The following is a 23,351-nucleotide window of genomic DNA, read 5'->3' on the forward strand; positions in this document are numbered from 1 at the left end:
CTTTGGATCGGTTTTGGATCCATGGCCACCGGATAGACTAATAGTAAAAATAAGGTAAAAACCACGACGCTGCCATGGACGGTACCTATCGCCCTCTTGTGGTGGTGCAAAAAATTGCCAGCAGCAATTTTACAAAAGAAAAAAAAAAGAAAGAAAGAAAAAGAAATTACAAAGAAAAATTATACATTTTTTCTTGCAAAATTTGAAGCAAGATTCGTAAAATTGTCAAATTAGTCCCAATTCCTACATTTTACGAAAAATTTGGAAGAGTTGACAGGTATGCTGTCTTCACGGTCGGATAGCGCCAACTCGGCAATCGGATCTGAGCCCGATGCAGAGCGTCCCTCGATGCGCTGATTGGAAACAAGGCTCATGTCCAACTTGTGCCTTCGCACAATCTCGCTGCGATCCCGTCACAAGTGCACGGGCTTTGAGTGTTCTAGGTGGTGTTGGTTTTGCGTGCCAAACCAGCAAGGGCATCTGGCATGCCCCAGTGGAGGACCAAGGATTAATTTCGACCAGCTGTGGTTCTTTTGGTATGCAAGTGAGATCCCTGCTACACGGAGCCTTGAGGTGGGAAGGAGTTGGGGTTTCGAGATTAACTTTACAGTTTGAGATGTTGCAAGGATTTTAGAAATTTCACAGATTTGAATCTGACTGGTTCCAAGTAATTGACTTGTGTAGGGGAGGAGGAGGGGTGGGGGTGGGAGGCGGAGCTTTTTAAAACATGATCAGACACAAAGGCAACAAGAGATGCTTTTTGTTCGAGGGCGACATATACCGTAAAACTTTCGTGAGCACCTAATCATTTTCGCAAAAGGTAAAAACAGAAAGGCAGAGCAGCTAATTAACCTGGTTGATTATACCAGTTGGCTACTCCGTGCTTGCGGAGGAGGGGGAAGGTGACGAGAAAAGTTTTTAAAGACGAGGCCAAGCAGAAAATAGAGGTGTAAAAAATTGTAGAGCCCTTCCACTTGGCATGAAGATGGAGGACCAACGAAGCCGTTATCTATCCGACGTTTAGGACAATGCCTAGAGGACGACGTCATGAACAACCTCAAGGACGACTTCCAGGACGACCTGGAAGACGATGCCTAGAAGACGACATCTAGGATGACCTCAAGGACGACCTCAAGGACGCCGATTAAAGGACGACCTCAAAGATGACTTTCAGGAAGACGCTAGGACGACCTCTCAGACGACGTCTAGGACGATCTCGAGGACGCCGCCTAGAGGATGACCTCAAGGACGACTTTAGGGTGAAATCGAGGACGATGCCTAGAGATGATAACAAGGGATCAGGACCTTACTATCTAATAATGTCAAGGAAGGCTGACTCACGCTGGTTGCCCCCTTTTTATTTTTATTTATTCATACTTGCCACAACCAATGGGGAGTTTAGGAGTTTCCTGTCAACATCTGCAGACACATTTTTTCTCAGATCCCAGCCAACTAAATGCAATCGCAGCACTTGTGTGGCGTTCTTCCATCACAAACGTGTGTCACGGAAGCTGACTAGGAGCAAACCATGTAACGCAGTTTCTGTTAAAAAAAAAAAAAAAAGAAGAACATTAATGATGTTTTTTTTTGTGAAAAAACTAAAATTCTAAAATATCTTTCAGCCTTTCCACTCTGGTGAAAAAGGAAGACCAGCGGAGCTGTACTATGGTGGGACAACCTCAAGGACGACTTCTTGGATGACTTCAAGGACGCCTAGAGGACAACATCTAGGACCTCAAGGACGACGCCTAGGACGACTTCTAGGACGACCTCAAGGACAACATCTCGGACGACCTCAAAAACGACTTCTAGGACTACCTCGAGGACGATGTCTAGGACGACCTCAAGGATGACTTCTAGGAAGATTTCGAAGACAACCACTTAGATGACCTCAAGGACATCTAGGACGACCTCGAGGAGGACTTCTAGGACGACCCCGAGGACGACTTCTAGGACGACGCCTAGAGAAATTCAGCCTTTCCACACAAAAACTTAAACATATAAAAAAGCGAGGACGAGGACAGGAACAGGACATCTTTCTTCTTCCACTCTGATGAAAACCAGAGCGGAAAGGCTGGAAAGGTTGCCGCGATCTATGAGCGATGGCAACAACCAGACAACGGAAAAGCCGGTAGTCTGGTTGCCGCCGTCACTCATCTGTCCAGTGTTTTGTGTCGAGATTTATTTGTCCACGTACACGAAACTGGGGAAACTAGCCCTTAACAGCTCCGCTGTAAATTAATGTTTCCAACTCCTTAGCCTCCCGTGCTAATTCTTCTGTGAAGCACAACACAACATGCAGTCAGCGAAATTTAAACCCAACATCGTTCCAAGGCTCCTTTAGTTAGTCAGAATTAAGGATGTTGCGAAACTGCCGTTGTTCGAGTTCAAGCAGGTTCGACTTTTCAAACGTTTGTTGCGAAGTCAGACAAATGTTATACGATTGTTCGCATGCGCGGGAATTAAGAACGAGCCGAACCACCTGGCGAAGGGGGTGCAATGTTTGTTGGGTATATTGTTTAATTGTTTTACATTAATGAGCCAACTAAAATGTACACATTTCTTTTACATTGCATAAGCACTGGCATTTATTTCATTAAATATAAAAAAGCTTTAGAAACTATTTGTTCCTTAAAATTATAAATTTTCGCGTAGCAGCCAGGCAACACCGTAAGTCGATCTTCATTAAATTTTGCTAAAGGCTAGATAGTCTGCAGCTCAAGTTCGACGGAAGTTCTCGACATCCCTAGTTAGAAGTGGCATTTGGCTCCACAGGAACTTCAATCGAGGCGTCGTTAGGAAAGCCCCTTGAAAGTGCCACCCACGACCTTAATGAGAAAAAAAGAGTGCAAGGTCTGCTCACATGTGGTGGATCTTGATGTTGGCATCGAGGACCTTGCTGCAGAAGTCGCACGTACGCGGGTTGTGGCTGACCTGGCCGCAGTGGGAGCACACCACGTACAAATTGTCATCGCCACTCTGCAGGGGGCCCTGGAACGACAGATGCACGCCCCGTTTCATTCATTTACGCCCTCCATAAAATACGAGAAGAAAACAGCATTGGGCAAAGGAGCACTCGACACTACAGCCCAACAATGCGAACCAAGGCATCAAAACGACTGCCTTCTCAAACCGGGTTCCTAGGAAGCCCGAGGTTAACCAGAGTACCCATATGGGTACCCCAAGCTCCCAAATTCCCTCGGCCGTCCCTGCACCCCACTAAAGTAAATTTTAGCAGACCGGAGCCCCCCATTGATGCAAAACTATAAGCCAAATATGTATCCGCAGTATTGTTTACAAGGTGTCTGTAGGCTTCTGTGCTGTCTCATGGATTGGTGTCAAGACCGAGATGGGTTTCTCGGCCGCCATTAGAGAGAAGTTTTCCAAGATAAAAAAAGTTAGAGAACTCTCGGCCTATGCAATCTCGAGCGACAGCCGAGGGACGTCTATTCCTTCTCACCGTTCTCCGAATAAAACAATCGAGAAGCTGACGGAATCTGTTAACCGCAGTATGCACGCTAGGGAAGGAAAGGGTAATGTTTTTGACTTCCGTCATGTGCCGGCAAATGAAGCGACCAAATCGAGCCAACCCTCTGTAGCCGAGCACAAACCAGGCTCCTGCTATGCACACTTTGCTAACTCCAACGAAGCAGCAAGATCGTAGCTTTCTATACTTTGCTTCACTTCTCGGGGGGAATTGAACCTTTTGATCTTGAGGAACGCTTACCGCCCTAATCGATAGCCGGGCAGCCCCTCTGGATGTCGGCATCGATGCAATTAGCAACGCCGAGGCCTCCAGAGTTCGTAAACTATGACCAGGTTGTCTAGCAAATTATTATTTTGAAATTCCCCAACTTTTTCAGGCTTTCCCTGACAATTTCAGGTGAAATTCCCTAACCACTGTAGAGGCGGTTAAGTATGTAAGACCATCACAAAACAAGGCCTTGAGCATTGAGCACTGTGAGGATCATTTTGCACGGGCTTAATTCAACCTATATGTTCCGAAATATTAGGGTTCGTCCAGTCCGGATTAAACTGGTGCTTTCTTGCCGCCGACATCGTCAGTGGAGAGGCCACTTCCGGAAACACGACGCTCAACCACATACATCAATAAGCGAATAGCAGCATGGCCGCCAGATGCACACTTCTGGATAATTTCGGCTTAAGGCTTGGATTAGATAAGGGTCTGCGGCTTTTCTATTTGTTACTAAATCTAGTAGCACTAACTCAATACAGCCTAGTGTAGCGCACTCAATCCAATCAAAGGCTTGGACTGGATTTCTCGGCTGTTCCTTTTGCATTAGGTAGCACACTCTACATCGAAGGAGCAGAGCTTGCGCTCCGCTCTAAGCAGAATTCATTGCCAATTTTTCTGCACTCAAGTCCTCAAGTCTTTGCTCAGGGCACTCGCTGGCGTTTCCGGCTAATTTTCCCTGACTGGGCTCGCTTTTTGACAATAATTCCGAGTTTTTCCGGTCATTAAAATTTCCCTGACAATTCCCGGCTTTCCCGGTCGCTAAACACCCTGATGACATACCTACTGGGGAGTATTTGGCAGATAGCTATGCATCAAAGGATGGCTTGCATCCTCTAAAATAATGCATAAATTCTAAGGACGCTTTATTTAAGGGCAGAAATGGCCGAGGAACTTTGGGAGCGAGGGCACATCCTGGGTGGCAACACTGCCCCAATGTCCTCTCCACACTACGACGTTACCAATAGGGTGAGAGCGGCAGGGGGAAACTTAAAGGGGCTGTGCAAAAATTTTAACGCTGCAAGAATTTGCAATCTTCTACTTTTAACATTGTTTATCTTGTGCCAAAGGGCAGACAAAAATCTCCTTTCATCGAAATGTTGCGATTCCACCGCGTAATCGCGAGGCAAAAGTAAGAATATTTCCTGGCCTGCAGCCGCGAGCGGCGGCCATGAGAACCATGTGGCATGACGTCAAAGGGGGACTTGTAAAAAGATAGCAAGTTGTGCAAATACCTGCTCGATAAAAGGTAATTTTTCTATAAATCTTGTCGTTCCAACGTAAATTTAAATGTGTCAAAAACCTGTTATCATCGACAATACTTTTATTATACAGAGTTTCAGTGGCGCCATCTATCCGAGGTCAAAAAAAACCGTCAGCTCAATTATCTGCTACCACGAAGCCAAAGGAGGACGGGGGCAGAGCTGGACCCGGACGAGCCTGTTGGCACTTTCCTCCTTTCGCCATGTTGATCGCGCTGCGCAACAAGCACGTAGTCACGAGCGGGTGAGTTCTCGCTGCTCACTGATGGCTTTAAAGAGAGCGCTTCACCGGATCCCCGCGCATCCCCCATTGACAACACAGCACACATGACTCGGAAGGTGGTGAAAGAGTTTAGAGGCGCCAAAAACCTCAATCTTCGTCCATTTTTAAAATAAAAACTAGGACATGCAGATCGCTCGAAGAAAAGGTGACTTACCGTTTGGTTTGCGCTGGCAGTCAGCTTGCCCGGGCTGCAGGGATTGGCGTCGTGGATCCCCGGCCTACAATGTATGCACAGGTGTGTCCGACCCCAAAAAGCAAATTCGAGGGTTCTACGTGCCAAATCGACGAAGGGTGTTTCGCACGCCCCGGCGGAGGATTTAGGATTTGTTTTAACCACTCGACATTCTCCGGATTAAGCCTTTGTCCGAGTCCAGAACCTCGGCCAGAACTCGAACCCGCCACTCAGTGGACGGTAAGTCGACGCTTAACCTTGGAGTCACCGAGGCGAACTACGTGTCTGATCCCCCACCCTCGTACGGGAAACGCCCCGTGGCAACATTACTGTTATTTTAATTAATTTATTTATTTTTAGATACTGCAGCCCCATCGGGGCTATTGCAGGAGTGGGGGGAAAAATCACAAAACATTGTACAATAAAATCAACCACTGTCAATCACACACAAAAACTCGTCTGGAGGCAATTAACAAATGTTACCAGGTAGCAAATTCCAATGTTCAATTGATCTAGGAAATAAAAACTGTATTTGAACATGTTCGTATGTACATAAAACGGTGCAATGTTTAGGTAATAATGGACTTTAGGATCTCAGTGTGACGTTTATTGGAAAGAGGACTTAAGCTTAGAGCAGAAAGTTTAGAGGATGAGGAAAAATCTCCGTCGTAGAGGCTGAAAATAAAATGTACTGCTTTCTTTTGGATTGATTTGATTTTGTGAATATTAAGATTGTTTCCAGGGATTTCAAATGATTGAACCATACTTGAGGTTAGGGCGTATTATTATTATTAAACTTTGCTGTAACCACGTCGAAACCCGTGTTCAAGATCACATAAAATGTTAGTTTCAAGGAACACCATGATGTGTTTGTAGATTATATGTTATAATAACTTGCATAAATGAGATGTTAAAGAAATTGGCCTGTAATCAGTTAATGAATGTTTGTTGCCGGATTTATACAATGGAAGGACTTTAGCAAGTTTCCCAAACCAGGGAACTGTTGCGGTTGACAGCGATTTCTGAAAAATAATAGCGAAGTACCCACTAGTCCAAAGAGAATACCGAACAAGAAATTAATCATAAATGTTGTCAAGGCCAGGGCTTCTTTTAGTATCTAAATTCAACACCATGTTTAGCACGCCCTCATCACACACAGTTACATCACCAATCGTACAATGTGAATCATTTTTGAAGAGAGGAATTTCGGAATTGTCCATTGTAAACACCGATTGGAAAGACGGTGAGAGTGCAGGCGAGCTCGTGGTAGCTAATCATGTCGTATTACACCTGAGACTGCGGTGGAAGAAATCGGAAGAACTTTCAGTAGAAGGAACAGACACAGAGAACGGAAAATCTTTTCTTTCTGTTTTTGTTTGCGCCGGACATCCCATGACGCATCGCGCTCTCCGCTCGCTTCTCTTCGAGCGCTTGCTCGAGTGCACCGTTTGGAACGAAAAATATGGCCAATCGTTCAAAATACAAACGTGCGATTATGATTTACGGTTAATATCCGTCATGCTTGACTCATTTCCGAACGAAATTTGAATATTTCAATTTATGTTTCCCTACCCCTTTAAAGGGGTCATGAAACGCTTTCCCAACTTTTTCCTGTTTAGCTTTCCTCCTCAACTCATAAATCGCACATTCCACGAAACAGTTCAAGAAGACAAAAAAAAGGGAGGCCCCTCTTGCTCTGAATGTAGTTTGTGTGCCCGGACAGAGCCATTCTCCCCCTAGAAGATTAGCCCGTCGCTCAAAATTCAGACAAAAGTTGCTTTCCCCAACCCGTTTACCCCGAAGCTGACAGTGCTGTGGATCCCAAGTGCTCGTTGGGCCAGCCACCCTTGCCACGTGATCATGCTCCTTCGCGCATATCCACGCGCAGAGAATGAGTTCAGGTGATGAAAGGGAGGCGGCTGATTGGTCCGGCAAGCGCATAGCTTCCACCACAAAGTCAGCTTAGGGGTGAAGGGGCTAAGTGAGGTCCGGTTTCGTGTGACGTGTGTTTGGACCCGATGACGTGCTTTTGGGATCGCGGATGTATCACAGTGAAAAGGCAGGGAGCTTACGAAGGGGAGTAGGTACGAAATAGTCCACTGTGTTTTCAAATTTTCGCATTGAAAGTCAGGCTTTTGACTTTCTACCTCTTTTATTTTGGCCCACTGAACGATGTGCTATTAGTAAAATCCCAATCTAAAATGATTTATCCCAACCCAAAATTCGTTTCATGGGTCCTTTAATCACAGAAAGATAGGCCACTCCAAGTTATTTTACTGTTAGAATCAATGATGACCTCGTTGTAAATGCGAGCTAGTTAGCTATGGTGGGATATAAGCGAACATTGCTGATTGGGAAGTAGAGTCATCTTTGCTTCATCGTTCTTTGCCACAATAACAAGTTTGACAGGAAAACAATCTAAAAATAGCGTTTTTATTCACCTTTTCTTGATTCACATTGAAAGGTAGCCCACTTCTTTTTTTCACTAGGTCTGCTCTCAATTTTAGGTGGGCCATCTAACGCGATATTACGGTATACACGGTGTTACTCGAAGCAATGGACAAATCGCACCTCTACAAGGTATGCATCACACGGAAAACAAAAAAAAAAGCTGATCTCCTATTAGTTTCCTGGGAAAATAGATTAATGGTAAGCAATTGCAGCCTATAGTAACTTTAGTACCTCTGACAGACACAGACTCGCACACAGAGAGATAGAGGGGGGGAGAGGTGCTTGAAAGTGTAGGTCACCTGACAAGGCTGTGGCTCAGGTCGGTGGCAGGCTGCCTGGGAGCGCAGCCAGTGTCCATGGCAGGCAGGTCTCTGCCGGGAAGACGCCCACCATGGGAGGGGCCCTAGCGACGCCCGCCCCTCCTAGAGGCACAGCAGAAGGCACAACTTGTCAGCACTTGTGGGTATTTTTTGGACAGCACCCCCACGCCCTGGGGGGATCGGTGGCCGAGTGGGCTGAAGCGCACACCCAGCTCGACGCGCGTGGAGCGAAAGCTCGCGCTGCAGAACCCAGGGATCCTGGGTTCGAGCCCCACCCCTGCCCGTTTCGATCTGGATGAGCATCGTACCGGCGTGCGGTCGTGTATCACTACTGCGTGGTGCACGTTAAAGACCCCAGGCTAGCGGTTGTACTGCACTGGCTAAATTGCTCATCTACAGTGTAAACCAGTGTCGCCCCTACTGGCAGACCAACCTTACGCTGTATAAATCACTAAACGTCCAATTTGACTTTGACCCCCACGCCCTTCCCTCTCAACACCCCTGATGCATTTCATTAGGCATGCCTTCTCCAACTGGGTTCCACAAAGTGCCCATGAGGGTTCAACTGCTTTTCCAGTTTAAACTCTATCTTGGCACACCTGACAAATAATGATGAGCCAAACATTCTTTACTAGTATGTGCACTATTCTTCACAAGGTCTGCTGGCTTCTGCTCCGCTTTATAATATTAATGGCGAGATTACAAGTCAGAGAGATGTTCCTTAAGATAGACAAGTTTGAGAATTAAAAGAATTCGGAAGAATTTAATTTTTATGCGAGAGCGTTAAGGAGCTCGTGTAGCAGACAAGCCAGCGTCCGCAGGACGAGAAAATCCTGATTGGTCGATAGGGTCATGACGTCACAGCCACATGACCTCACGCAGGAATTTCAAACAACCCACAACACTCGCATGAAACGTGATGTCACACGTAGAATGAAAGTAATTAAAACATGACCTGTAATGCGAATTAAAGGTTGCTGCATGTCTCAAGTGATTTCACTTAATAAAGTAATTAATTTGCATTAAAAAAATTCAAGGATTTTAGGCATGATTTAAACTCACGACCCTTTGGTTGCGAGTCAGACACGCTACTGATTAGGCCATGCAGACACGCTTGCACGGCATTAAGCATCCTCCCGTAATTCTTATTCCATTTCTAGATTTCTTAAAAGTTTCTTTGTTTTCTTTAAGGACATTACATAAGGACTTGGCAAAAGTAGCAGTGCCACATGATAACCAACAACAAAAGCACAAAAAACAAGAGTGAGGCACTAAAGTGTGATGTAAAAGGAAAACAAAACATCAATCAGAAAACTATAAGACATGTTAAAAAAAAAATGACAATGAGAGAACAAGAAATAAAATGACCACTTGTATATCTAACACCAGAAAGGACACAAACATAAATTATAATGCAAATAAATGCAAAGGTGCAAGCGAGCTGGACAAGAATGACAAAAATAATCCCTGGAGAAGGGGAACAAGAGGGACAAAGGACAAACACAAATCTCCAAACACAGCTAGGTGACTGGTGCGCGGCCGAAAAAATCCGCCTGGTCCGGGAATCGAACCCGGGACCTCTCCATTACAGGAGGAGCGCTCTACTGACGTCTAACCCCTGGTTAGCTCAGTTGGTAGAGCACTCCACCTGTAATGGAGAGGTCCCGGGTTCGATTCCCGGACCAGGCGGATTTTTTCAGCCGCCCACCAGTCACCTAGCTGTGTTTGGAGATTTGCGTTTGTCCTTTGTCCCTCTTGTTCCCCTTCTCAAGGGATTATTTTCGTCACAAATATAAAACCTGATAGCCCCTCAAAAAAAAAAATAGAATAATTGGATTTCTCAAAGCCTGGGGGTCAGTAATTGACACGAGTGTGTTGGGAAGATTGTTCTCGTCCACAATAGTGAGTGACAAAAATGAGTTATCAAAAGTGTTAGCGGAACCAGATATGCACTGATGGTGACAAGAGCTATTAACGCCACAAGACAATCATGCAGGAAGATGCAAAAGTAATCTCCACTTTAAGAACAAAAATACAAGAAGCAAAAAAACAAACAAATGTCTCGCTCCAAGTAAAGAATTTCCTGAAGAACCACTCAAACTTTTGCAGCCTTGTCACAATAAAAGGACATGTTCACTACAAAAAGTGAAAGTGTTTTCAGTCTTTTCAAAACACTAGCTTGAAGCACAGGGGAAGTAAAATGTTGCCTATAAAGTTTCCTGATCTTGCTACTGCCGAAAGACACATCATCAGGCAAACTAACTGGTACACGGACATCTGTGTAACATATTTGTTTTGACACTCCCAATGCTATACTTTGCCTCACTTTAACATGGACTAACCGTAAAGGCTGCGAGCGAGAGCTCCTTGTGCTTGACCGCGCCTCGGCTGCATGAGCGCTTGCATAGTCGGAGCACCTGTCGAAGCTACCCATTCACACTCATAGCCACTGCAGTTAGTCCGTAATAAGGGGAGAAAAAGTATATAAGCCTTTTCCGGCAATAAGATATTTGGATGAGACTGAGCAAAACATTATTAGGAAGTCTTAGGATAGCGCACGCAAAAACTTTATGCATGCAAAGAATACCATCGTCGCCACTGCGAACGTGCCGAGCGCTAACCACAATTTGGGGGCGTCCTTTTTCAAAAATTGCGCGCATATGCAAAAAGTGTGCGTGCCTCCAAGGAGGATTTGCGATATGCCAAGACATGCACAGAAAAGACCGGCTGCGAGGACTGCACCTGCGACCGCCTGTTGCAAGTGCGACGTCGGAGGCATCCTTGTGACTGCGATTACACATTGAACTGTTGCACTCCTATGGGAGGTGCATGTCACAAATAGTTTGGAAGACACAGCCAGGTGGGCAATGATCGCTGTCAACTTCGGACGTGCGAACGCTTCTCGGCGAAGGACGGTATACGAGAAATCTGTTGCCGAGGCGATCCGAGCAGACATGACCGACAGGACTGCTTGCATCACATTCTCATACTTAAACAAATCTAATATGTTACTCTGGGCCAAAAACTTGTTTTATTACTTTTTTTTTCTCAAGTTACCGCATTTTGCTGTGTGAAATAAAAATTGTTACTCTATCTCGGTGGCATTGGAAGAACGAAATGCTTGGGTCATGCGTTGCGGCAGAGAAACACAATTCTAAAACCCTCTAGCGTAAAGTGTGCTAAAATTCTGTACATTATTCTACAACTCCTTAATTCCCCCGCTATATAGGGCAAAATTTAATCTCAGTTCCATCGAATGACATTATATCATCAACCAATCGTCCACCTGCAGTCAAGATCATGAGCAGCAGAGGAAAATGCTATTTGATCCACGGGGGAAAAAGAAGTGAAGAAAGCTACTGTTATGATGACCCACACAATAGAAACGCACAAAAGGGGGTTTTGTCCCCCTTTTGTGGTTTTTTTTATCTCCCACAAGCTATAACCAGTAGCACTGGGCCCTTCTAGTCTGGAAGTGATGCAAATCCAGACCCTCCACTGGCAAGCCTGTATCATAGATCATTACAAGATTAGACCCCTCAAAAAAAGGATTGAATCAATTCCGATATCAGACGCCTCCGCAACTGCAGGCCAACAATGAGATAAGAGATACGAAGCGTCCGACCACCTCGCATCTCACTGCATCAGTCTTGAATGAGACGCTCGACCGACTCGACCGTAATAAAACAAATTGCCAAATTACCCGAAAGCACACTCTCCTACAACAGACAGGAACATAGGCAAACACGTTCCGACGACATCCTTTGCAAGAGTTGTGAAAGTGTTTCCTCCAAAGGCAGGAACCAAGACAAGCGCTGTGTCAGCTGAGCTGTACTTGGCTATGTACCGACACTAGCTTCAAGTAAGCTGGACTCGAAAAATCACTCCTCCACTATAAATAGGCCATTAGAAATGTTTAGCTTTAACCAGCCTTAATACATTAGGAAAGTTTATTCATTAAAAAAAAAAAAAGTGAGCTTTAAAAGTTAGTAATTTTATGCAACTGAGGCAGAAAGCAAAACCCTTGTGTCACTCTGTTGACGAAATGCTACCGAAAGCAGGCTACTGCAAATGATTTGTTTTGCTTTGATAAACAACTTGATGGGAAGGTCCTTCCCAATTTAAAATTTCCGGCACTGTGCGTGATCTGGGCATGCAATACTTTTAACGAGGTACCTCCTCAAGACTAAAGCGGTATAGTAGCGTGCAACATCGACTCTGCGAACCGCGAGAACAGGAGTCTGTACGAGAGTAAGGCAGGAAAGTATTCAGTAAAAAAGATTAACCAGCGAAAATGGACGCAACACCTCATATCGTTACTACAAGAAGGCAAGTATAGGCAAAAAAACATTAGATTGGATCGCAGATTTATTAAAGAACCCCTGAAAAAAAAAAAAAAAGTTTTTTTAACAGTCTGATTGGGACACGCAAATCAAAAAATTAATTTTACCAGGAAAAAAAAATCTTTTTAGAGCAAAATTGACGGCGCGAGACGCAATTTAGTTGGCTTCAAGTTGAGGTGAAAAGTGTGAATATCGCAGATGGTCATCCGGAATGACCCGTGTTGTCATGGATTTTGCGTGCAGAATTTCAAATAAATCTCTCGCCGTCAATATTGCGTTGAAAACTGTTTTTTCGCGTAAAATTAATTTTTTTGACACGCGTGTCCCAACCAGACTGTTTAAGGCGGTCCCACGGCGGCCATTTTGAACAAGCCACTAGTTCAACCGGTAGATGGCGGCACTCATCCGTGTGGCCAGAAAGCTGGCTCGTGGCCCAGTGATGTTCCTCCTCTGCTCTTTATTTCCTCCTTTATGCTGTTCGCCCGTGCATGTTCAGCGCTCAGCGCGTGTTCCCGCTGACACAAATGCCAGTAAACGTGCCAGTGGTGCCAGCAGTGCCCAGTTCGCACAGAAGAGGAGCCTAGCTAGCTCATCGACCCGATCGAGAGTGCCTAGCTGGGCAAAATTTGTTCTTTGACACTGGCTTTGTTCCGCGCTGCAGGGTTGGCAAAGAGATTTCGTTAGAGGCTCACAAGCCAGTAGCTATCGTTTTGACTACTCAAGAATTAAAAAAAATAGTCAATCAATCAGTGAAGAATTTTATCAAACGATAAAGAACATATATAAGACATGCCTTGTCAGCATTTCGTGAATGCAAGAGCCTTTGCACGGCATAAGCGTCTAAATTCATTTTCGCTGTAAGTCAGAGCGCAGCCGACATAACATGTCAATGAGGCCAATCAAGCAGAGCCAAAAAACACTATGTCACGGAGCTCAACGTCATAGAGTATGTTTGTTGTCACCGGTCAAGGCAAGCGAGCGCACAATGGCCTTGCACTTTTAGTATACGTGTTTGTGCTTGTGTACCTTATAGTCCTTGACTGCATTTTTGATCAATGATAAAACAAGCAAGAGCAGACTTTTTTTCAAGACTGGTGTTCAGAGGGACACTCTATATAACTCATTGTTTTGATGATAGTTTGATTAAACTTGATTACCACTTATCTGACCTTGTATATAACCATCCCAATATTGTTGAAATAGTATGCCAAAGTTGAAGAATCTGCACGTTCAAGAAAAGACTAAAAGTGCATTTTATTGCCCCAGTGACCTAAACTTAAAAATTGTTAGGCGAGTGGGTAGCAGATTTCAAAGTGTATTTTATAGTGCTTTTGATATTTTTCTCATTAATAATTATGTCTATTGATAATTTGATGTTGAAAAAATATACCAACGTCTTAATGTATCTTTTTTTATACAGTAAAACCTCAATATTTCAACCCCCGCTAATTCGGATAATTTAAACTGCCGATTTGGTCCCGTCAAACGTGTGTATTAGTCAATGGCACCAAACGCTCATTATTCGGAGGGAACGCGGCGCGGTACGGTTAATTCGGATGAATTCGGCAGGTGGCGCTAGCTACCGTCCGTTCCAAACAAGGAGGTTAGAAGTACTAGGAGGGGGCACGTTGCGATATTGGTGAAGCCTAGTAATAAAAAGTTTAAACGATATTGTGCCCAGTGCGACCGCAGATCTCTCTGGCGATTGGTGCATGTGACATGTCACGTGCAAGAGAATTGTAGGAGAATTTCTTGCAGGCTTGCGCGCGCTCTGTCCGATAGGTTTTATGAGATTGAAGGCTAAACAAAGGCTAGCTACGGTCACGAGATGTGGTCATGTTGGCCTGGTAAGTGAGGAGAGTAAGGAGCAAAATAAGAAAGAGGCGAGGCGTCAAGGGAGCATGGCTTGTGGAGGTTACGCGGCTGACGTCCATGCCCTCTCCCACCCTTCTATTCTCCATGGTTCCAAAGGGTATGACCTCTATCCATTCGAGGTGCACACGTGGTTTTTCCGGTTTTCCCACGATTCTTTGCTCTTCCAGTTCTCCGTGTTTCACACCAGTTTTCCTCTGCATTGCCGTGCGTCAGCGCGCTACTCTCCTGGCATGGAATTGGCAGAAGCATAGCTGCAACGGAAAAAGAGTAGCACAAGTGATCGACGACTGGAGTGGCAAAATCGCAACATGCGGTGCTGTTGTTCCCAAGCGCACCCAAGCGCACAGTCACGTTTCATGCCTCAACACGTGGTGAAAGCAGCTCATTCTAAACCGCACATTTTAACAGCTATCTTTCGATTTTTCGCCGGCCACCCCCGCGTTGAAACATGCAACGTGACTGGCTCTCTCGCTATCGGCGCGCTTGGGAAAAATAGTGCCGGGTGTCGCGATATTGCCACTCAGATCATCGGTCAGTTGTGCTACTCATTTTCCATTGCAGCTGTACCAGGCCAAGAATTTAGCGACGAAAGTGGAAATACGAAGGGCCTTGAAGGATGGTCTCTCTCGACAAAAAGTGATGGAAAGTTACCGTACGCCAAAAGAAGCACTTTGGTCACGTAGGTGAAAATTGAGGCCGAGATCCTACGGGCTTTCGAGAGCGAGAAGTTCAACGCGAAAAGAAAGCGGCTGTGGAAGGTGGTGTACACGAAAGTAGAAGAGGCCTTGCTGTGCTAAATCAACAGCGCACGGGATGCGTAGCTCCGACAGTACGAGTGCGGTGGAGCACTCGACCGCGCTAAGGAAAGTTGCCGTATCCGCCCAAATGTCATCCAAAAAGCAGGCGGCAATAACAGATTTCTTCTCAAAATGAAGGTAGGTCACAGGGAAACATTTTCGCGCAGTTTTCTTTGTCCTTTAGGTATTTCGAATTTCGGATAATTCTGACATTTTTGCCCGTCCCATGAGATCCAAATTAACGAGGTTTCACTGTATATATATTTTCTGTTTGAATGCAATAGAAATGAAGAATTTTGCAGTAACGCTGACGTTGTATGTTAATGAATGTGATCTGAATGATGTCGATGTGAATGATTTCTATTTGGAACTTCTGATGACGTTGATATTAATTATTGTGAATACGATACTTAGCTAATGTCAATTTAATTATTTTATGTATAATAGCTTTTTATGTTTACACTGGTCCTGTAAACCGTTGAATGCTGCAAAAATGGGCTGATGGCCCCGTCAGAAGACTTTTTCATGCGAAAAGATTATTTGCCCCGGCAGCGTCGGCGGCAGCATGAGCAAGCGATGGCACAAAAAATGGCCGACGGCGCAAAGAGTAAAAACACGTAAGTGGTGCTCGGATTGACGTCAAAATTTTCACGAAGGTGCCTAGAAACAAAGTGAATGAATGGCTTTGGAAGGAAACTTTGGTACATATCGGTCTGGATGGAAATCGAACCCGGGCCTTCGGGCTGCGGGACGAGCACGATTTCCCAACGCCGGGGCGGCTGCACGGTTCTGTCTGACTAAGGTGGACGTAGTGGGTGCGTCATTGCACATTTCACGTCGCATCCATCTGGCTGACTAAAGGTGTGGCCTAGTGCATGCGTCATTGGGCACGTGACGGCGCAGCCAATGGGGAGAAGGTGGCGCCACGTCATGAGTATATAAAATGAGTGCGCTGTCTCCCGCGCGTAACACACCGAATCAGCAAAAAGAACTTTAACACATGTCGAAAACATAAATCAAAAACCTTCCACCAAAGGGACTACAATGCTTTCGTATTCCCACACGTAAGCAGTCTTAAAGGGCAACTCCGGTCCATACTTGCGATTTTGGGATTATGACCGTTTGTAGCGCAGCCAGAGTCCCTGAATTGCAAGGTGTAATTTGTTTCTCGCTATTGTGCATAGTTTTAAAGATATCGACGCCTCAAAGTTTTGTTTGGGGCAAGGCCAACAAAACCGAAACTAGCCGCTCGAGACCCCGGCAACACTGGAAATCAACCGCTATGTGGACGTGACGTCAGGATCGTTCTCGTTCAACGAGTACGCAGGCCAAGAGGCACCTACCTCTGTTGCGCTAGCTGTCTAAAGATGGGAAGCAAGCTGATTTTGTTTTCATTCCGTATACGTGGTAGTTATCCAGCATATGTAGCAACAGTTAGTGCGTATACCCGAAAGCTAGCGACTAGAAAACCCGTGAACTCGTTCGGTGCTGTACTCGGCGGCCGCTGCCGTGCGCGCGCTATGCCGTACTCGTTGCTTGTATACCCAAAAGCTAGCGACTGGGAAACAAGTGAACTCGCTCGGTGCCGTATTCGGCGGCTGTCGCTGTGCGTGTGGTCTTCCGTACTCGTTGCTCGCCCTAAATTGTCATCAGGGCTCCGTGGATGGAGCAGCGTTGCTCTACGCCGTGCTGACAGTGGCGTACAGTACTGGGGGCCCTCTCGCTTTCGCGCTGCGGGTCAGTCCCAGACAGAAAACTTTGAGGCTCTCCGGCGTAGGCCGCGGTGCCCGAACACACATGTGCTAAGCTGTACACGTCTGTTTTTTCGTTCTTTTTTTCCCCTCGGGCACGTAGTCCAAAGTCCGCTCGTCGAACAGCGTTCACCCACACCTTCTCCAATTTCTGGTCCGTTGGAAACTTTGAGAAAAAGCACCTCTGGGCTGAGCAGCGGGTTGTTTGAGCAGCCCAGTGCGCTAGAAGTTGTACTCGGCATCTTTCAACGAACAGCTGGGTGGTCTTGGGCGCACTGAGTTGCCTTGGTGTCCTCACAATCAAATAAAAAAAGGCTATACCAAAGCTACATGGGATACAGATAAAAGCAACAGTTAAACATGCCAATCACAAGTCGAAGTAGCGGTGGTAGCGGCTCAAAGAAGCGCACTCCGCACAACGCCCGGACCGGAGGAAAAAAAGAGAACAATACTGATGTCAAGGCCCAATGTTGCTTTAGCGATCGACAACCCGCTGGCCGCCCGCTAAGGAGTAGGGGCTCGCGGCGGGTTGCATTTTTATTATCGGCATTAGCTGAAAATGCGGCGTTCCCTGGACGTAATATTTTGGCTGGGGTCGTATTTTGTGTCACTACAGCGATACCAGTAATTTATTTCATCTTGAGTTTTGGCCGGAGTTGCCCTTTAAGTGTCTGTGCCGAATTTCCTTTAACATTCTTTTGCCGCAGCCCCTTGGACACATGTATGTCATCAAATAAGGATAATTATTATTATTAACTCACGCACATTCGTTGCCGTAACATTTATTTTTATTTTTATAACATGTGCACGGGAGAACTGCCAAGCAGTCCGGACCATCCAAAGTTCAGTGTGTCTTCACATTCATATGGCCGTCTACACGTTCACGTTCAAATGGCAAAACACCGTAGACAGTGTTCTCTTTTCAAATGACAATGGAATCGTAGACCACAAGAAGGTATATGCATGCTGTCTTCACAATAACTGTGAAATAAGATAGTCATAAGCCTCTAATGACTTAGAAACTTAATGGATGTTCAGGCTGAATTGACTCAGTGTAAACAGTAAATACAAGATGGTGAATAACATTGTAACCGGTAGAAAATGCCGACTTGTTACGTCTGATTTACATGATCTGCTTCTGCTTGAAATGACCAGTTTCCACATCAAGGACCGCAGTTTCCGTCTACAATTATTTTGCAGCATGAGGGACCTCGCAACTGAAAATAGCGGGCAATTCACAAAAGCTATGCGATGGTAGCGGGAACCAGTTGGAGCTTGAGCGGCTGGCCGCTCTTCAGAGCCGAGTTACCCTCTCCCTCTTACCGCCGGCCGGGCCGCTGAGTCATGGAGACTGCTTCTCTGTGGGGTGGCGTTCCTCGAAACTACGGCACACGCCAGCCAATGGAGATGCATCCATCAATTCGCTGTTACAGACTACAGGTTTGTTACATGGGACAGGGAAATTTAGGTGCCGTTTGGCGCCACTTCAAAAGCTGATAACGCTGGTTGGCTTCATAAAACAGTTAATGCTTTCGCATTAAAAAAAAAAAAAGGCAGGCCGAAGCATTCACGTTACCAAGCCACTCCCTCCCAGAAGGTATCGTATTTACACGATTGTAGGTCGACTCGATTGTTAAGCCAACCCCCCCGCATTGCACATCAGCAAAAAAAAAAATCTTTAGATGCGCATTTTATTGCGAACACGTGAGAACGGCAAAGTATCTATTTTGATGCCTTCTGGCGTGCTTTGGCTGCGCACACACGCGCGAGGTGCATGAGATGGCCAGGCGTTATCGAAACTAGGAAGTTCACGCTGCAGGTGGGACAACTGAAGCTGCTCCCATTTCCCACTCCGTCCGCGACCAGACTACGACTCGTCCGCACTGGTAATGTCAGTCTCGTCGTCATCACTGCTATGTTCTCGAAGCCCGTCGTCGGCGTCGTCCAACGAAATCTCGCACTTCGCAAATGACAGAATCCACTGCATCTTCCGCGCTTGCTCGGCGATCGCATTGGCGTCACGGGTAGGGACCGACTGCGCACGTTTGCGGCATACCGTTGCATGCCTGACCTCCAACTCTGAAGGCATGCCGACCTATCCAGACTTTGGCCCACGGAAGCCTTTTCGTTTGCCGTCACAGTTTAAGAGATCCTGCGCCACCGCAGACCCCACTGGAGCATCACTGGCTCCGACGGGTCGAACTTGCGTTTAACAGCGCAGCTGTTGGTTGCTTCTGAGTGAAGAATGGCCATAAACAAGTACCGAAAACCCACACTCCCCGGATCACGCGTTTCAATACAAATGAATGTAGTTAGCGCACTAGCATGATCTTGTTACTCTATCAAACGATGTGCGACCGTGAATTGTGCGAACAAATGCGAAAAGAAGCCGCGGGGTCGCGGGGGGTGAGCGAGCCGTGAGGCTGTTCCAGCGGCCTCCGGAGTGGCTCTTACATGAAGTGCCACCACCCACCGAGAGTCGGGCGCTCCGTACGCTGTTCACCGCCGTACATTCGGGTTAATTTGCGAATTGCTATCAATAATACTCATTCGTGCACATAAAAAATAATTAATTTGTAAAATGAGCGCACAGAACAGTGCAATGCTAGAGGTACAGCCGGCTGAACGCGTAACAAGCCGTAATGTCCATGATATCGCGATTGTTTCATTTCTGCCGGCGGTGAAATGCTTTGGTTCGATTATAAGTCGACCCCCGCGCTTCAGCTTTTCAAAAATTGAAAAAAGGGTCGACCTACATTTGTGTAAAAACTGCATGTGCGGGCAAACCTGCGGCTTCCAAAGAATGACACTTTTTGTTTATTGCAAATAAACGTATGGTTTGACTAATAAACTTGATGAAAGTCATTGAAAACCACTGTATAAGTGAATATTCGAAAGATTTTAACCACATGGTGCGATAAAAGTTCCCCCTCAAGTAACGGGCGCAGGGCGGGTGGTTCGGAAACGCACAAGAAACAAAACAAAAAGGCGCGAGCGTGTCGAATTAGGACGCATTTTTGTGACGAAGTGACGAGGCGCTGGAGTGCCTCTTGTGCCAGCTCCTCGTGCAAGCCGCTTCCATAATCTGCTCATGATCGTGATCATGATCAAAGAAGGGGGACATCTGTTTATTCTAGCTAATACTATGTTAACACTACTAAAGCCTCTTAATCTGTTTACGTTTGTCTTGCAAGTAGCGTCAAATGCGCCAGTGCACTAGACCCGTGTCTCGTGTGGCCCTTGGAAGCAAATGGCGGCTTAATTGAGCGGAATTGAACGTGCAAGATGCCATTCGTTTTTTCTTTAGGACAGTTACTGCTGCAGACGTCAGCACGTGCGGCGCGTCGAACACCATTCCCTACATTCTCCTTTGTGGTTGGGTAATTTAGCTTTAGGTCTATAGGCTCTCAGATGGCGTTGAAGTGGCTGGGGCACATATAACCTTCTCCACTTCTTTGGAGTCACACGTCTCGCCCCTACAGTTTACTTTAGGTCAAATTTTCACCTAAAGTTTGCCCTCATACAGGTGCACTCGTACACGCCTGCGTGGTGAAAGCGTTCAATGTTTGCTCTTTCGTTTGTCAAACTTTAATCGATTAACTGGTTAAATTTAATCGCCATTAAAGCATTAATTGATTCATCGGTAGGTTATTAGATCAAGTGCCCAGACCTAGTTAAAACGTAATGTAGGAAAACATAAGCAAACGCCCCTGTGTGTCGCGGAGTTGAGTGACACGCAGACGCATCGGATTCCAGTCGGCAAGTGCCGTGCTTTATTCGAGCCGCCGATTATATAGCCTCGCAACGGAGGAGCGACAGAGTGAGGGGGCGCCACTTGCGACCTCTACATCTCCCCTTCAGGGAAAAAGACACAAACTTGTTGTCTTTATAAATTAAGTCTCTCGGGCGTCTTGACGCGTCGCCCGAAGCGAGAAACTCTGCCCGGTTGCTGAGGGCACACTGGTGACTGCGGCGTGGGCACCGACGCTGTGCCCAGCACTGGGGATTCCGCCAGAGACCGCGGAGACCCAGTGGAGCGTTGTAGGGGTTGCGGAGGCGGCGAAGCATCATGAGGCACTGGAGGTAGAGTCGATACAGCTGGAGTGTCGGAGACCGGCGAACTAGCAGACTCCACTGCAGGCTGAGATGGTGTAAATGGAACCAGATGACGACGGTTCCGCTCAAGTATGCCTGTGGGCGTCTGCACAACGTACGAGCGAGGTCGTCTTGCTGGCCCCAAGACACGCGCAGCTCCAGGTACATCTGCAAGCCAAACATCTTCGCCCGGAGACAGCGGACGAAGTGGACGAGCGGCGTGGCGCCTGTTGTAGTCCTGTGCCTGTCGGCGTCGTGCACACGAGTCTCGCTGGTGGAAGAGAGTCCTTGGAGGCGTTCGAGGGATCAGGGCCTCCACAAGCTTCGGCACCGTGGTCTGCAGTCTTCTCCCCATCAAGAGTTGCGCTGGGCTCCATCCACTTACTCCCGGGGTGTCGCGATAGACGAGCAGGGCCAGGTAGGGATCCTTCGTCTTGGCCAGCAGGTCCTTCACTGTCCGCACCATGCGTTCAGCCTCTCCGTTGGCCTGCGGGTACCGGGGGCTGCTGGTTACGTGATGGAAGCCGTAACAAGCAGCGAAGGAGGCGAAGTCCCTTGAGGAGAACTGTGGCCCATTGTCGGAGACGACCACTGTGGGAATGCCAAAGCGGGCAAAAATGCTCTTCATTGCTGCAATAACAGCCGAGGAAGATGTCGATGATAGGGTAATCACCTCCGGGTAGCGCGAATAGTAATCTACCGTGAGGAGGTAGTGACGTCCACCTACTTCAAACAAATCAGCCCCCACCCGAAACCAGGGCCTGCTCGGAGTCTGGGAACCCATGAGTGGCTCGTGGCGCTGTACCCGAGTCTGAGCGCAGGTCTCACAGCCGGCCACCAGCTGTTCCAGTTCAGAGTTCAGTGTCGGCCACCACACGGACTCGCGCGCCCGTGCCTTGCAACGGCCAATCCCCTGGTGGCCCTCGTGCAGTCTGGTCAGCATGTCACGTCGGAGCACCGCAGGAACCAGGATCCGGTTGTTGTAGAGCAGCAGCCCCTCACAGACTGTGATGTTGCTCCTCGTGCTCCAGAAGCAACGTAGATGGGCAGGAACTTGCGACGCTCGCCGCGGCCACCCACGTTCGCAGAGACGAGCCAGATCCATGCAGGTTCCGTCTTCCTCCTGGTGTTTGCGCAGTTGCTCAAGACCCGGAGCAGTAAGGTCTTGCCACCCCTTCACGATGTTGTTTACGAAGCGCTCTACATCGAGGGAGTCGACTTCCAGACTGGCAACCTGCGTAGTAGCTGGAGCCCGGGAGAGGGTATCGGCGGTGGCGATAAGCTTCCCAGGGACGTAGAGCACCCGGAACTGGAAGCGAAGGAGCCTCATCCGCAGCCGTTGAATTCTTGGAGGGACGAGGTCTAACTCGGCGTTGCCCAGAAGTGTGACGAGAGGCCTGTGATCAGTCTGGACGTCGAACTGGATACCCCGCACGAACTGTTCGAATCGTTCAACTGCCCATGCCACGGCGAGTGCCTCCTTTTCGGTTTGGCTGTATCTGGACTCCGTCGGAGTTAGTGAACGACTTGCAAATGCCACTGCACGATGCTCTCCGGAAGGTTGCTGCTGCAGGAGAACTGCTCCGAGGCCGTAGGAGCTGGCGTCGGCGGACACAGTCGTGGGGTAGGTAGGGTCGTACCGGGCCATGCAGGCGGTTGAGCTGAGCAGCCCTTTCAGTTTCTGGAACGCTTGCTGCTGTGCAGGACCCCAAACCCATGTACTGGACTTCTGAAGAAGAGCCCGGAGGGGTGCTGTCGTGTCCGACAAGTGGGGAAGAAAACGTCCCAAGTGATTGGCCATCCCCAGCAGTCGTCGCACTCCACTGACGTCTGAGGGAGCCTTGAGATCTGCGAGCGCTTTGATCTTCTCCGGATCAGGACTGATGCCTCTGTCGCTGACCATGACGCCCAGGAACTTGACTTCACGCGCCGAAAAGACGCACTTGGAGCGGTTGAGCTTGACCCCGGCTGCCTGGAGACGCTGCAAGACGTTGTTCAGGCGACGGTCGTGCTCAGCCTGAGTGCTGCCGAAGACCAATATGTCGTCGATCATGTTTACCACACCCTCGAGGCCTTCCAGGACACGGCTCATCTGTCGCTGGAAGTATTCCGGCGCCGAGCAGATGCCGAAGGGGAGGCGTCGGAAGCAGAACCGCCCGAAAGGGGTGATGAACGTAGTCAGTTCTTGGCAGCTTTCTGCAAGCTTCACCTGATGAAAGCTCGCCGTTGCGTCGAGTTTGGAGAAGAC

General features: G+C 47.4%; 1 protein-coding gene across 1 annotated transcript in view; it reads right to left on the reverse strand.

Annotated features, from left to right (window-relative positions):
* Positions 1–23,351, reverse strand: part of LOC8050534 — a 101,499-nt gene that overhangs the window by 56,730 nt on the left and 21,418 nt on the right. The window contains exons 3-5 of the mRNA XM_029995623.4: positions 8,222–8,344; positions 5,454–5,517; positions 2,864–2,991 (exon numbers count right to left, since the gene is read on the reverse strand). Coding sequence (XP_029851483.3) covers positions 2,864–2,991; positions 5,454–5,517; positions 8,222–8,280 — 251 coding nt within the window. The 5' untranslated portion in view covers positions 8,281–8,344. The remainder of the gene's footprint in view (positions 1–2,863; positions 2,992–5,453; positions 5,518–8,221; positions 8,345–23,351) is intronic.

The sequence above is a fragment of the Ixodes scapularis genome, unplaced genomic scaffold (genome assembly GCF_016920785.2).
Source record: "Ixodes scapularis isolate PalLabHiFi unplaced genomic scaffold, ASM1692078v2 PGA_scaffold2__306_contigs__length_199485367, whole genome shotgun sequence".
Classification (NCBI taxonomy): domain Eukaryota; kingdom Metazoa; phylum Arthropoda; class Arachnida; order Ixodida; family Ixodidae; genus Ixodes; species Ixodes scapularis.